The following is a 16,240-nucleotide window of genomic DNA, read 5'->3' on the forward strand; positions in this document are numbered from 1 at the left end:
CCGAATTTTTATCCGGGAAGTGAATACGTATTTTATCCTTGCATTAAATTTTGCATTTAACGTAATTTTATTACTTGTGGCATGTTTTTGCCAAAGATAAAGCAATAAGGCAAAGGACTTTCATTTTTATAGCGATATGTTTATTTGTTAAGGTACTATACTTGTAACAGCAGTAAAAACTTGTATGAACCTGTATGTAAATCAGTCAAAATTCAATGCATTAAATAAAGAGACACGTTTTAATGGAATAAAAATCATTTTCGTTATCAGATAATATATTCTTAAAGATACACTATATAAAACAAATGATTTGTTTTGAGAGCCTAGATTTGTGGCGTATCAAAAGTCTGCACTTTTTATTCATTCTGACAGTTTCGAATTTATGCATTAAGTTACAACATGCGTCGACAAATGGTCAAATTTCTATGTTCCGTAGGAATTATTATTGCTTCCATTTATTCTGTGTTGACTCTTCGGAAAATTCGTGCAAAATATGGAGGTACATTTTGTATATATTTCTATTTTAAAAGAAAGACCTGAGTTGCACTCGTTAACTGATTTAAAATGTTTGGACCCATTTTAGTACAATGCGCTCTTCAAAGTAATATGATAAAAATATAAACCCTTGAACTGAAGGTGAAGGGAGATTGCTTAATAGTAACTTTAAACAACAATTTGCATAGTACAAATGATCTAATGTGTTCGAATTCACTAAAATTGATGTACATTCAGCCACAACTGACGAGTTTATTCAGTCCGTAACCCAGCTGTTCCCTTCTTATCAATATACTATAGTGTACAACTTTCGCCAGTTTTACCAGGGGAACATGCAAATTACCTATCGCGTGAAGCACTGCATGGGAACTGCATGCACCTCGCTTCTATATATATTTTATGGTGAAAAGGCTTTCCGAGGTATAACTGAAAACAATGATATTTTCCAAATGCATGGTCAAAATCAGCACTAGTATCGGCTTACTATAGTTAATCTTGATAAATTGTATTGTATTATATTCTATTCACCAGAAGTCAATACTTAACGTCATTTGCCCAGGTAACTAAGTCCTACATACCGCGAGTCCTGTTTAGTAACAAAATGTTTTCACGTTAATAATCAACATTTTTTTATCTTCTCTTTTAAAAATTTACGGGCAAATATCTGCATTCGAATACTAAATGATTAATTTACAATGGCGAGAATTTCATTGACATCTACTTTGTACGATAATTTTTCCCATACGCGATAAACATATAAATAACACAGGACAATGACATTGATATGGGATATCGTCTTTTTTCGAAGGCTCCCATATCACCCGAGCAGGCCTGTGTTATTTGTTTCTATACCGAAAATCACATTTCGAGATATTTACCAAACGAAGGTGTTAGCATTAAGAATCTTCAATGGCAACCGGTGTGCAATTTATTTTGAAATATTACATGAGAATTTTATAAGTTTACGCTCTGTATCTTATTATTTTCCCAATGCAGCATTCCATGAGGAACTTGTTAACGGTATACTAACAGAAACATATTTTACAAATCAAATACGAGAGGTCCAACAAGTCACAACAGTACATAAACAGGAAAGTTTTGATACACCTGTCGGACCAAATCCACTTCAGAATGGCACCGACATAAATGACATGGTAAGCAATATTCTCCTTAATCATATCTTATATACATGCAACCAGTGTATGATAGTCTGAATATTATAAAAGACTGCAAGGGGCTGCTGCTCTGGATAGGTTCATTTACCAAGACAACCTTTCAATCATTATTCGAAGAGAGGAATTACTTTTTCGTTCCTAAGGGCTAAAACTACAAAAAATACGTTGAAGTCACTTTTGAAATAAAAGTTTTTAACATACCTCGTTCGCTCAGAAAAAGGAATTATGCAGGGTTCACTGATAAACGATAAATTTTCTTCTTATCTTCGATCATAGTATGGGCCGCACCATGAGAAAACCAACATAGTGCATTTGCGACCAGCATGGATGCAGGCCTGCGCATCCGCGCAGTCTGGTCAGGATCCATGCTGTTCGCTAACGGTTTCTCTAATTGCAATAGGCTTTGAAAGCGAACAGCATGGATCCTGACCAGACTGCGCGGATGCGCAGGCTGGTCTGCATCCATGCTGGTCGCAAAGTCACTATGTTGGTTTTCTCATGGTGTGACTCAATTATATTTTTTACATTCTACTACTTTTCCTTCGTTTAGCCTACAATATTGAATAAACTACAAAGTCTTGCATTTTATAGAACTTGCTACTTTACAGACAGCAAATGATATTATTATTATATTTGCGTTGTTTTAGATATGCAAACGGTTCTATGAGCGGAGCAATATACTAAATACAGCTTGTAGTGCCTCTAAAGAACGGCAGACATACAGTGATTGTGATGAGAAAGCTGTAAAACAAAACCTGAAATATTCAAAGAAAAGTAACATTATGTACTGTGCCATAGAAAAGGCGGGAAGTACGTTTTGGAAACGTATTCTGTACGTTCTAGGGGAAGAAGGCAGTGTTTCCAATCCTACCCATATCAAAACTATCGAAGCAGAGTACAGCAAGGAAAGGTTTTGTGACATGTCAGACAATAACTGGGAAGAAATAGAAAAAGTTTTGGCAATGTCTACAAGTATTATGTTTGTGAGGGACCCATATGCACGTTTGTTCTCTGCTTGGCTAGATAAATTCTATTCCCCAAACATAATATATTGGAATTCCACTGGTCAAGTGATAGCTAAATCACAACGAAAAGTCTTCACTGGTGGATGTATATGTGATATAACATTCACCGAGTTTGTGAACCATACGGTTGATGAAATTTTGTCCGGAAATAAGTGCGTTGATCGTCATTTTTCTCCAAATTACAAACATTGCAACCCTTGCAAATTAACGTATGACTATATTGGTAAATACGAAACAATGAAAGAAGATACACTTTATATTTTAAACGCTTTGAACCTCAAAGAAAATGTAACATTTACACAGTTCGATGAAGATGCAGCTTTTGATGCTATAAAAGACGCTGCTGATTGGGTATTTTACCAAAGAGACAAAATTTCCGAATGTGGACTTTCATTTACTTGCGCCATGTTTAGAGTTTGGCAAAGACTTCAAAGCCGTGGTGTTATCAGTAATTCAATTCCATTTCCATTTTTGTCTGGGAAAATAACAATTACACGCGACGACTTTGAAACTGCTTTACGAACGGCGCATAGTGACAGTAATCACGACGAACTGAAATGTAACCGGAAAGAGGCTATGAGTCAGGCGCTTACGTCACTTCCGGAGCACGTTCGACAGAAGACGATACAGGCTTTTAGAAGAGATTTTGATTTGTTTGGATATGATCGTGAACCAGAAATTGAAGAATATGTCGAAAATAAATACTTTGAGAAATGTCCACCAGATATATAGATAAATTGCTTGTGAAAATATTCTTTTGAAGAAACTTCATAAATTTATTTATTTTTCTATATTTTGTAATGTTGTTTGTTATTGTTATTATATTGTTCAAGCAGGTGTTATTTATTGTATGTTCGAGTTGCATTACTTCATTTTCAGTTTTAAATGTGTATGATATACGCTTATCTTTTCCGTCACACTTTTTGTTTTGATTGCATGAGAACTATTCTTTCCGTAGCTGTTGGTTTAGTCAGTTTCTGTCAATAAATAATTTTAACGTTAAAGTTAAGTTTATTGTTTCTTTCGTGTGATTTGTCCATACGTAGCTATTTTGATCTATTCAATATTAAGAAAAAAAACAAAGACAAATATCAAACAGGGGATGCCACGTACCAAAAACGCAGCCTCCCCAAGAAGCCGAAATGGAGAGAGCGAAGTTTCGATTCACCTTTTCTATAGATACACCTATATTGATGACTAATATAATACACTCTACAAGAACAGATAGTGCAAAATGGTGAAGTACCGGTATTTGGCATTCGATTGGTTGAAAAAGTAGGGTATACACTGTTCGCCGGTATATATCTCTTATATTTTACGCTAGACAGACGAAAAAAAAATTGCATATTACCACAAATCAGTAATTACCCGTAAATTTGCTTCATTTCATACTCGTATGATTATGACATTGGCTCCAGGGTGAAATATCGAAGGAACTGAAGAACTGTAGGCCTACATTAAAATACAAGCAAAAGATCAATCTTTATCACATCTATACCTCCCTTGAACCCTTGAACAACACTGGTAAGACTAAAATATGTTTGTTGATAAGTGGTTAAAGAACTTTTTTAATTGGAAAGAACATATCCTTGGAGGTGTTTTAAAGAGAGGTTATACTGTTCTTAGTTACAGCTATCTACTTAGCATTAATATACACGTGTTATTTGAAAATGCCTAGGCTACAGATTACACGTGCGGAATGGGTTACTTTTACTTGGTGTCGCAATTCGCAACATTATTACCAAAACACTTTTATTATTTTATTATTATACCAGATTTATATAGCGCCCTTTTATGGTGGCTGATTTCTGCTATTTCGCGTTTTCGCCCCGCGACCCCGCCAAGCGAAAACACGAGAATTTACAAGTTAAAATGGCGGGGGCGCGGGGCGAAAACTCGCTATTTAGCGGGGGCGCGGAGCGAAAACACGCTAATTAGCGGGGTCGCGGGGCGAGAGTTAGTAACTGGTATGTCGGGGGCGCGTGGCGAAAACACGATAATAAGCGCTGCTTAAACGCCGAGTTTTCGCACCGCACATTCCAGTTCCTAAATCTCGCCCCTCGACACCGCTGATTATCGTGTTTTCGCTTCGTGCCTCTACTAAATAGCGAGTTTTCGCCCCGCGACCCCGCCGAGCGAAAACACGAAAATTAACAAGATAAAATGGCGGGGCGCCAGGCGAAAATTCGCTATTAAGCGGGTGCGCGAAGCGAAAACACGATAATTAGCGGGGGCGCGGGGCGAGATTTAGTAACTGGATGTCGGGGCGCGGTGCGAAAACTCGACGTTTAAGCAGCGCTAATTATCGTGTTTTCGTCTCGCGCCCCCGACAAACCAGTTACTAAATCTCGCCCCACGACCCCGCTAAACAGCGAGTTTTCGCTCCGCGCCCGCGCTAAATAGCGAGTTTTCGCCCCGCGCCCCCGCCATTTTAACTTGCTAATTCTCGTGTTTTCGCTCGGCGGGGTCGCGGGGCGAAAACGCGAAATGGCAGAAATCAGCCACCATACCCTTTTCATGATCAATTTCACGTTCAAAGGCGCTTTACATAGTTCAAATGCAGCCACACAGGGCGCATAATTCATCCTCTACTAGTACAGACACAGAGCGATCTGATCAGAGGGACAGAGTGAGACAAAGCACCCACCCCACGACAGAGAGATCAGAAATCAGATACAGGCATGTCCGGCTAACTTAGCCTAGCTCGTTGCGAATAGACAGCCTGGTTCTTTAACGTGCCCAGTGTATAGCACTGATACACGCAAGGATTGCCTGGGTTCCTGACCAGTACACCTCTAGTTGGGTGGGAAACACTGAAAGTGTTTCTGAAAATTCCCGAGTAGCTGTTATAGTGTGTAGTAAAACGCAATGTCACAAGAAAGGTTTGTCATCAAATTAATGATTAAAACTTACAATGTCATAACATGATGTGTATTGTAACATTTTTTTAGAAAAAGATGTAAAACCGTTCTTTATACCACCAAATCGCAATCACTTTCTTTCTTAGAAAGGATCAGATTTGGTGAAAGACTCGTAACAAACTGCATGAATTTTATGTGGCACACTTACAAGTTAAACAAAATGTCAATAGTGGAATTACATATGGTACATATAGCATGTACGTAGGAAAAAGTTAACATATATGTTTTTTTTTTTGTGTGACAGTTACTACATGGTTATCTCTCACCAACAGGACGGGTGTGCCTGGAACGAAAACAAATATTTAAAAACCCTCCATTACTTTTTATCTTCTTTCATATAGATGTCTATTGACCGAAATCGCAATGCTTAGACAAAAAAGGCTAGATTCAACAAGTGAATGAAATATTACCATGCAATACAAAGTCCCCTACTGGAAGGCACCTAATCTTCTCTACTGCAGTATAACACAATGAACTGATATCTGTCAATAATATGGAATGATATTTAGGTAAATATTACACAATGCTTGCTGACTGTTACACTTTACTCACTGACACTCCCATTGTGCTAAGTGGTATAGTAATCATGCATGCTGGCACCTTTAACACGCTTGTTGACAATGATACCACGCTTGTTGACAATGATACTATGCTTGCTGACAATGATACCATGCGTGCTGGAAGTTACAACTTCTTTGCTGCTTAGACCCTGATGTCTATACCATAATTTCATTTGGCAAAATGACAGTGCCGTGTAGCGTATTGGAATATTTCAACATGCCGGGACTGTATATAAGCAACATTGCACAGTTACAATGCTCACAGAAGAAAATACACGATGTGACCACACAATATGAAAGATGCAATCAGCCACTAAGCAAGTTGAAAGTAAGCATAATGCAAAGTGCAATATTGCACGTCACATTTTGATACCAGGGGGCGAATAATAATTGAATAATTGAAACAAAGGGACATAACTGATAGCAAATGGTTTAGCCAAAAGCTAATTAAAATCCGTTATAGGCCGGATATTCCCGTTACCTTTCGTGAAAACTACGAACTTGCGCCCCCTGGTATCAAAATGTGACGTGCAATGTTGCACTTTGCATTATGCTTACTTTCAACTTGCTTAGTGGCTGATTGCATCTTTCATATTGTGTGGTCACATCGTGTATTTTCTTCTGTGAGCATTGTAACTGTGCAATGTTGCTTATATACAGTTCCGGCATGTTGAAATATTCCAATACGCTACACTGCACTGTCATTTTGCCAAATGAAATTATGATATAGACATCAGGGTCTAAGCAGCAAAGAAGTTGTAACTTTCAGCACGCATGGTATCATTGTCAGAAAGCATGGTATCATTGTCAACAAGTGTGGTATCATTGTCAACAAGCGTGTTAAAGGTGCCAGCATGCATGATTACTATACCAGTAAGCACAATGGGAGTGTCGGTGAGTAAATTGTAACAGTCAGCTTGCATTGTGTAATATTTACCTAAATATCATTCCATAAATAATGTATAAACAATGTTGTACTATATATACAATATGTTATAACAAAACACTTTAATTAAAATTTGTATATATAAAAACCTACAGTTGTTTTCATATGGCATTTTTTGGCCGATTATCAAAAAGGTATTGTGTAAGTTATTTATAGTAAAAACAAAGGGAAATTTAAACAAATCTATATAATATAAGTCCACAAAACTCTTTACCAGGTAGAGAAGGTCAAAATACACCTAAAATTGGATGTAGTATGCATGTTGTACCACAGAAAACCGGTCTCATTTTTCCCTACGCCATGTAATAAATAAGTTACAATATAAGCTATTTATAGTAAAACAAGAAGCTCCACGGCACGACAGAGGATCTACAGAGAACGATCACCTTCATCGATGCTGCTGGATTGAAAGTGTAGCGAACGAGAAGAAGGAGATAGTAAAACATATGGAATGATATTTAGGTAAATATTACACAATGCAAGCTGACTGTTACAATTTACTCACCGACACTCCCATTGTGCTTACTGGTATAGTAATCATGCATGCTGGCACCTTTAACACGCTTGTTGACAATGATACCACACTTGTTGACAATGATACCATGCTTTCTGACAATGATACCATGCGTGCTGAAAGTTACAACTTCTTTGCTGCTTAGACCCTGATGTCTATATCATAATTTCATTTGGCAAAATGACAGTGCCGTGTAGCGTATTGGAATATTTCAACATGCCGGAACTGTATATAAGCAACATTGCACAGTTACAATGCTCACAGAAGAAAATACACGATGTGACCACACAATATGAAAGATGCAATCAGCCACTAAGCAAGTTGAAAGTAAGCATAATGCAAAGTGCAACATTGCACGTCACATTTTGATACCAGGGGGCGCAAGTTCGTAGTTTTCACGAAAGGTAACGGGAATATCCGGCCTATAACGGATTTTAATTAGCTTTTGGCTAAACCATTTGCTATCAGTTATGTCCCTTTGTTTCAATTATTCAATTATTATTCGCCCCCTGGTATCAAAATGTGACGTGCAATATTGCACTTTGCATTATGCTTACTTTCAACTTGCTTAGTGGCTGATTGCATCTTTCATATTGTGTGGTCACATCGTGTATTTTCTTCTGTGAGCATTGTAACTGTGCAATGTTGCTTATATACAGTCCCGGCATGTTGAAATATTCCAATACGCTACACGGCACTGTCATTTTGCCAAATGAAATTATGGTATAGACATCAGGGTCTAAGCAGCAAAGAAGTTGTAACTTCCAGCACGCATGGTATCATTGTCAGCAAGCATAGTATCATTATCAACAAGCGTGGTATCATTGTCAACAAGCGTGTTAAAGGTGCCAGCATGCATGATTACTATACCACTTAGCACAATGGGAGGGTCAGTGAGTAAAGTGTAACAGTCAGCAAGCATTGTGTAATATTTACCTAAATATCATTCCATAAAAACAGAGGGACATAATTCTAAAATCAAGTGTGCCTCATGGTTGTTAACATTTGTGCTAAGTTACATCAAAATTTCTCCATGCATGAAGAAGAAATGCTATGGATGAAATCTGGTATAATGAGTGACATGAGGAGGTGACAGTTAAATTTTTTGGCTTATTTTTATTGCTTATTGTATTGAGAAAAGATCAAGACCATTTTCATTGTGAATTTCCAGGAATAAGTTTTATTCTTTGCGAAAAATGTCTACCTACGCGTAATTGCTAAACGGCTGTTTTCATGAGGGCATTTTTAGAGGTTGATGTTTCTCAGAACAGATTATTTTTCTTATATACAACATAACATGTCAATATCTTTCTATTTTTGATAAGAAGACATGTCATACTAAATGACCATATGTGGTTTTCATATCATTGAAATGCTCAAAAGTGCTGGAAATGAAGTCTGAATGTTTTGTTGTTAATATGAAATAAATAAGGAATTGAATTGGTAGAATGTAACCTATAGGAGAGATCGTGTTTGTATACAAATCCGTTGCATTTTCTATTTTTAGCACTGATAAGACAGAGATCGGGTGGGCAGACGCCAAGCGTCCATGTTTTTTGTAAACAGTGATGTTTGTATAACGGCTTAAACTTTCTTAAAACACAAATTATATCAATAACTTTTTGATCAGTGGGAAGGTTATAAAACAAGCAATTTATTAATAACTTTTAATTATTATTTCGAAGTAAAATGGATTAAAATTTAATAATGCTTAACTTGGTGTTTTTCTAAAAAGTCTGAACAACGCTACGCCGCTATTAAAACCATATGTCATTTAAAATGGTAATTCATTTTAAAAAGATAATTGCATAGGAAAATATGAAAATCGTAAGCATTTCAAAATTTTTTGTATTTTTAAAATCCTAAAATAATCGAAAATGTTATTAAAAATTCCGATCCCATACATAAACAATGTAAAAACAATTGTTTTGCCAACCACCAGATAAACAGATGTTAATGCGTGACGTAACGGCGATCTCACGGCGATTGTCAGAAATACACGTGTAACTTTGGTAGCCGGATAAACCCGCAACCAAAAATCAGACATAAATAAATATAATCATATACAACGGTAAGATTCAGAGAAGAACGAGCGGTACTATTTGTTGTACTGGAATTGAATAGTTTAATATAAATGATGTTCTTTACTGCTGACAAGTGAATAATCAGTCAGGAAAAGGAGGGGAGATGGTCACATTCAAACTGAAAATAAAGTAGGTTTGCACTCTATTGTGTGTATATTTCAGTGTAATTGAATCACTCATTTAAAAATGATAGTAAAATTTGTCGGTATATATATAATAATGGTGATGGCGGTGAAGGGAGAAGACGTGTTTTAGAACTCTTTTAGAATTTTATGAAGTTTTATGTTTTATGGTTTATAAACTGTTTTAGAGGTAGTGAGCAGATAATGTGACTTAAGTTTAAGCAGTAACGGGAAAAGGAGACGGATAAATTGAATTACTTACGAGCAAACACGTTGAAAAACTGGTTGTGTGAAATTTTCTGTCTATGTGACTGGTACGCCATCTTGAATTGTAATATTTTTAAAAACATACTAGTTAATAATAACGTTACAAAGTGTTTTTAGACTTGGTTTTAACTGGCTTAATATATATTCTACAGAACTGCAGTGTTTTTCTATCAATTTTAATCATTTTAAACAAATTTTATACTGGAGTGAACTTTGAAAAAAAAAATCAAAGCAAAAACTACATGCTTGATAGCTGCCTCAAAGAAAAACTGTATATAATAGTGTAAATACCTGTATATGTATACACTTGTGAACATACCCTGAAGACCCAAAACTGTACGCTAAGACTACCTAATCCAAAGGTCGGCATATCTGTACCACAAAGTCAGGGAGCCGCTGTGATATAAAACATCCCTCTCTTAGTGAAAATCCTGTATGTGAAAGTGAGAACTGCATAGTGATTCCAGCTACAAAATATTATCTTGGAGAACCTACCGCTGACTGTTAAGTAGGATGAAGAATACAGATTCTTGTGTTTGTCTAGCTGTGATTCCTTGTCAGTGCAAAAGAAATATAAAGTAATCTTGGGCTGAAAGAAAGTTACCAAACTTGTGTCCTAAAATTCATTGAATTAATGCTACAAAGAAAAATTGATTTGACCTGATAAGAATTTAATAAATATCTGAAACTTTACGGTATACTTGCTATATGTAATTTGTACGGTTAACACAAATACACACTTTTAAATTTCTTAAATCTTCAAAAAATAAAGATAAAATCAGAACAAAATGGCTGCAAAAAGGGACCTTATACCAAGTGATGGTAATTTTAATGATATTAATGATATCAATACAATTAATAGAACATCCGTTCGTTCTTATACCCTTAGTATAGATAAATCACTCAAAAAGAAGAGAGACGCTTGTAATAAACCATTTATTAATATCATACTAAAAGATAGTGGACAGCAATTGCAATTGAAAATTGAGTGTAGTGCTGGTTGTTATGAGATTTTAAAAAATGATCTCATAATTCCAAATAAACTGAAAAAGATCAGTGACAAGCATAATATCGTATTTGAACATTGTAATATCACAGATGATCTGGGAATGCTCTGTGAACATGTTATACGTGCGTATGACAGACTGGTTGGAGGCTCCAAGGGTAAGAGACTAAAATTAACAATAAACTTATACAACACACTCAGTGTTCAATATTAGTAAATGGAAAAAATGCAACAACATTTCAGGAGGAAATCTTTCCAGACATTGTGGAAGTTATTCAAAGCGATCCAAACATAAATGATCTTGGCAGGCACATAGCAGGTCTCATTGACAGATGTGTATCCACAAACAAGCAGAACTTGACCCCATCCCACAATATAACATCAGATGAACCTCTTAGTAAATAATCACAAAGTTTCTCCAACAATTCCCAGGATCAACAAAATGAAAACTGTATAAACTGCAGTGAACTTGTGACAAATGATACTGATGGAATACAGTGCGATGTATGCCAGCGCTGGTTCCACTACCCATGTGAACAATTGGATGCATTGATGATAAGATTTCATGGAGAAGATAATCCGTACAGCTTTGTATCATGCCGAGACTTGACTGTCCTTGTCACATCTGACATCCAGAATACCTCCATAGAGGAAAATTTTATAAATTCAATCCTCGAGCTCACCAGATAGTGAAATAAGTGAAAGAAATAATGTAGAATCTTCACAAGACAAACAAATAGACTATGAAAAAACAAACCAAAGTAATGAACATAACCATGAACAAAATAGAATGAATGATATTTCTGTACTCGAAATCTCTGAAATAAAAATCTCTGAATCTCATCAAAATAACCAGAAAGCTCCTATAGAAAGCAATACAAAACAAATAATAAGTGGAATACCACCTAGAGACTCTTAGACAAATGTGAAACTGACACTAAACAAGACTAGAGTAAATCAAGGGGGGTATTCGATCTACTCCTTACCATGGAAAAAATGGCGGCCAAAACTAAAAATGTGAGTTTTTCTTACATTTTTTTCTTTTTCAAGGATATCTAGACAATAACACATATCTACCAACCTGCTCCACTGTTTTCTCTATCTACCGGTACCTTTCACTTTGGAAACAGTACTGTAATTTGTCTGGAATGCTGGTCATGAGATTCGAAAATCCTCCGGTAAACACGGGATAAGGAATAGTGCGACTTGCAAAAATAGTCTTTTTTACCTAATATACCGCAGGTTGTAAGCTGTTTTTCGGATTTGAAGGAATATTTCCACATACTTTTCTAATACTATTGGTTTTGAGCAGATCACAGTTCGTATTATCAAAAAAGCACAATTTTTGTCCGATGGTAAGGAACAGTGTGCGAAAACTAGAGGATATGGTGCAGTGCAATTTTTTTCAAACGGATTTTACAGTTTTCTCTCATGGTTTCTGAGATAACCAATTGACATTTCTCTACCATGTAATTATTAAAGAGGTCTGAATCGTGACTCTGGCTGTTAAACTACACTAATACTGCAGGTGAACCATAGTGTAAACCCTTCCCTCGTTAAAAGTCATGACAAACAATCGAGTGTTCATTATCCTGGTCGTTTAAAAATAGGCTCCAGAAGCAAACTAAACATACTATAATTTCAATGATTACGTGTTTATACTTGTTACCTAATGTCAATTGGATCTATCTGATCCATAATCCAAAAAATACACTAGAGACAATTTAAAATAATACATACGTTGCTAATGCCATGCGCAAGTTTTATACAAAAATTCAAAACGCTCGATCGCTTTTATAGTTAATGACGGATTTTTTAGTAAATGCAAAGAATACATATTCCCTAATTACTAATAACTGCATCATAATATGTATGTTTGTGTTATTACGATTCCTAAACAATAAAACAGATATGACGCCGATGAACAGATTGCAATTATTGACACCCCAGAAGAGGTAACAACAGCATGGGCATCATACTTCAAAATATTAGCAGAACCCATGGAAGATAAATCTACCTTAGAAAATTTTCAAACTAAGCTACTCAGACAAATACAACATTATCTGACAGAACAGCTACAGTGGCTGTACTAGCACTTTTAGGGGTTCCTCCCATTACAAGTATTATCCACAAGAATTTATTGATTCTGGTCTTCTGTATTTTGATAAAAACCTGTACAAAAAGAGTATGAAATAGCAATTCGCCAAATTGCAGTTAAGAAACAAACCGATACTAGCGTCTTCTCTACAACTAGACGACTTCTCCATTATTACAATTTACCAACTGTATATGACCTCCTTCACACCCCACTAACAAAAGAGAAATGGAAGTCAATGATCAGGGATGCGGTAAATATTAAAGTGGAAAAGAAAACTGGAAGACTGAGATTTGTAACAAGCCGTCTTTGAGATACACCAGTCCCCATGCTCTCAGAGTTGGAAGGACGCATGCTGTATACTACAATATTAGACCAAACCTGTATGTTGTCCAAAGGGCTGAAATTAAAGCAAGACTATTAACTGGGACATATAATCTACAAGTTAATAGGGCAAAGTTTAACCAATTTGATGTAGACCCAACATGTAAACTGTGTAGGGAGAAACCAGAAAACAGAGAACATTTCTTAGCAGAATGTAAAACATTAAAACCATACAGAGCACAATATAACAAAAAAATGTCAGAAATTTCAAAAATACCAGTCAGTGAAATTGAGAATTTAAGTATTACCACCTATGCTCACTTGACTGTACACACCCGTCTGTGTCAGACATAGTGGAAAGCAATAATCTTTCCGTAGAAACCTTAGAACTGTAAGGGAACGGATTCGGTGCTTGCATAATAATAGACTGAAAATGCTTGATTCTAACACTTAAATAAATCAATATCTGTAAAACTTCTAATTACGTGATTTTTATCTAGTTACATTGCATAGACTGAATGAAACCCTTCTGATAGTTAATTCAGGAGTGAGCACAAGTGTATACATATATATATGCAGAATAAAAGTTATTCTGATTTTAAGAAAGCCCTATGTATATTTGAATTGAATACGTGTGTGGATGTGTGATTCCAAATCCTGAGTGGATTTTACTGGTAGAGAATAGTGTACAATATTCCGGAGCGAGAAATTCATCTTGGGTTCTCCGATAAACAATTAAGCGGAGGAACTTCATATATATAGAATACAGAATATAGCTCAAATTTCGTATATTATACTTTATTACATGATTTCTTCTTCTTCTTCTCGTTCGCGACTACACTGTCAGACCAGTAGCCTCGATGAAACTTGTGGTTTGCCGCAGATCCTCACTGCCTCTATGTTATACTGCTTAACAATCGTTATCGATTATAACTAGCAGGCGCTTTGTCAGGGATAGCTGTTAAAAATAATAAGAATACAGAGATTATGTGCATCTCAAGGATAAGTAAAAGAACTATTTTACAGGTCAGGTTAAAAAGTAAAAGCAGGAAGTTGAATTAGAACTGATAGAAGGGTGGTAGCTGCCCAGCAAATACTGCTAAGCTGGGACTAGCTTGCAAAGACACGGGGAGACTGTTCCATAGACGTATGCTTCTGGGGAAAACGGAGTTTGCATGATAATGTGTCTTTGAATACGGTCTCAAGTAGTTCAAGTTTCTAGTAGGTCTAAGCTAGGCGACTGTGGTCAACAAAAACAAGGTGTTGTTGGATCTTGTATAACATAGTAACTGAGCTGATCTTACGGCGTTGTTCTAGGGTTTGCCAGTTTAGTTCATTTATCATTTTGGAGACACTACTGGTGTAATTGTATAGTCATTATAGACATATCTTGCTGCAGATCTTTGAACTTGCTCAATGTTATGGGTTAGGTATTTTTGCCATGGATGCCATATGGTGGAACAGCACTCTAACTGGGGTCTAACATAGGTTTTATATGCAACCTCTTTGACTCTTTTATTTGGGGTTTTGACATTACGTTTGAGGAATCTTAGGGAATTTTTTGCTTTGGATGTTACATTATTGATATGATTGGTCCATGATGGTCTTTACTAATGGTTACGCCTAAATATTTGGCAGAATCAGCCGATTTTAACTCGATGTCATGCAGCTTCATACAGCTTCATGCATGCCTCCATACAGTTTTTGGTGGATTGAGCTATCTGTCGGCCAAGTCGCAGCTCGCTCCTGGTCATGCCTTTTACATCTCTGAAGTATATGCTCCGCAGTCTGATCGCCCTCACCACATGGACAGGTTGGCGATGATGCCAGTCTGTATTTCTTGAACATGTGAGCATTGAGCTAGTTGTGCCCTGAGCGAAGCCTGACCAGCATCACTTGTTCACATTATATGATTTATTATTTATGATATGAAAAAAGAACCATGTCAATAAATTAAAGAATAAAGAAATGCCGAGCTTTTTATTAAACATCATAGAAGAAAATAGCGAAAAAAAAGAAAGATTTTTTTTCATGGTGTGCTTTGAAAACATTTAATAACTCCATCATTTTTCGGTTTTTATATAAGAAGTGTCTAGGGGTACGGATATTCATAACTTTAACATGTCCAAAACATTGTGGAATGATACTTATTTCACTTGGGTATTGATTACATTTTACTCGGACTTTATCATAGACTCCCTGGATAAAATCTCGAAGTTTTAACTAAAATAAAGGTATCAAATCGAAATAATATTTCAATGAAACTTCAATGTTTTGTTGTTTGTAGCATCATTTGGAGCATGTGCAGTGAAAAATCTTGATTTGATTTCTTCAATTGTGTGATATTTATTTCTAAAGTCACTATATGTTCATTGTAAAAATTAGGAATTGATTACGATATGAAAAAAACAAACTTACTGTATGTCAATAAAAATGCCGAGCGTTTTTTTTTTTTTTTTTGCTTTATTTAAAGTGTTATGTTTAAAAAAAAGTATTTCTGCTATTTAGGCATACCGTAGAAAGGTATCAGTATTTTAACAGCAATACCTTAAACACATATCGATAATTGATTTTGACGGGTGCGACACCTTATGTACCAGTCACTTTATGTACCACTTTGACACTTAGTGTACCACCTATATATTATATAGTAATTGTATCTCATTGTGTAGCACTGTCAATATGTGATAATTACCTGTGAAAACA

At 35.9% G+C, this 16,240-nt stretch overlaps 1 protein-coding gene across 1 annotated transcript; it reads left to right on the forward strand.

Moving 5' to 3' along the window:
- The first annotated feature begins 356 nt into the window (after nucleotides 1–356).
- Nucleotides 357–3,669, forward strand: LOC123541088 (carbohydrate sulfotransferase 11-like). Its single transcript, XM_045326468.2, has 3 exons — nucleotides 357–499; nucleotides 1,492–1,649; nucleotides 2,318–3,669. Exons 1-3 carry the CDS (start codon nucleotides 400–402, stop codon nucleotides 3,425–3,427), a joined length of 1,368 nt encoding a protein of 455 aa, XP_045182403.2. The 5' UTR covers nucleotides 357–399; the 3' UTR covers nucleotides 3,428–3,669.
- The last annotated feature ends 12,571 nt before the right edge of the window (nucleotides 3,670–16,240 follow it).

This window comes from Mercenaria mercenaria, chromosome 16 (genome assembly GCF_021730395.1).
Source record: "Mercenaria mercenaria strain notata chromosome 16, MADL_Memer_1, whole genome shotgun sequence".
NCBI lineage: Eukaryota > Metazoa > Mollusca > Bivalvia > Venerida > Veneridae > Mercenaria > Mercenaria mercenaria.

Excerpts from the sequence above, each read along its gene's own strand:
- LOC123541088 (XM_045326468.2), top strand. The coding sequence starts at position 400 with ATGCGTCGACAAATGGTCAAATTTCTATGTTCCGTAGGAATTATTATT. Across the intron at positions 500-1,491 it reads AATTCGTGCAAAATATGGAG|CATTCCATGAGGAACTTGTT; the intron begins GTACATTTTGTA and ends TTCCCAATGCAG. Across the intron at positions 1,650-2,317 it reads GCACCGACATAAATGACATG|ATATGCAAACGGTTCTATGA; the intron begins GTAAGCAATATT and ends GCGTTGTTTTAG.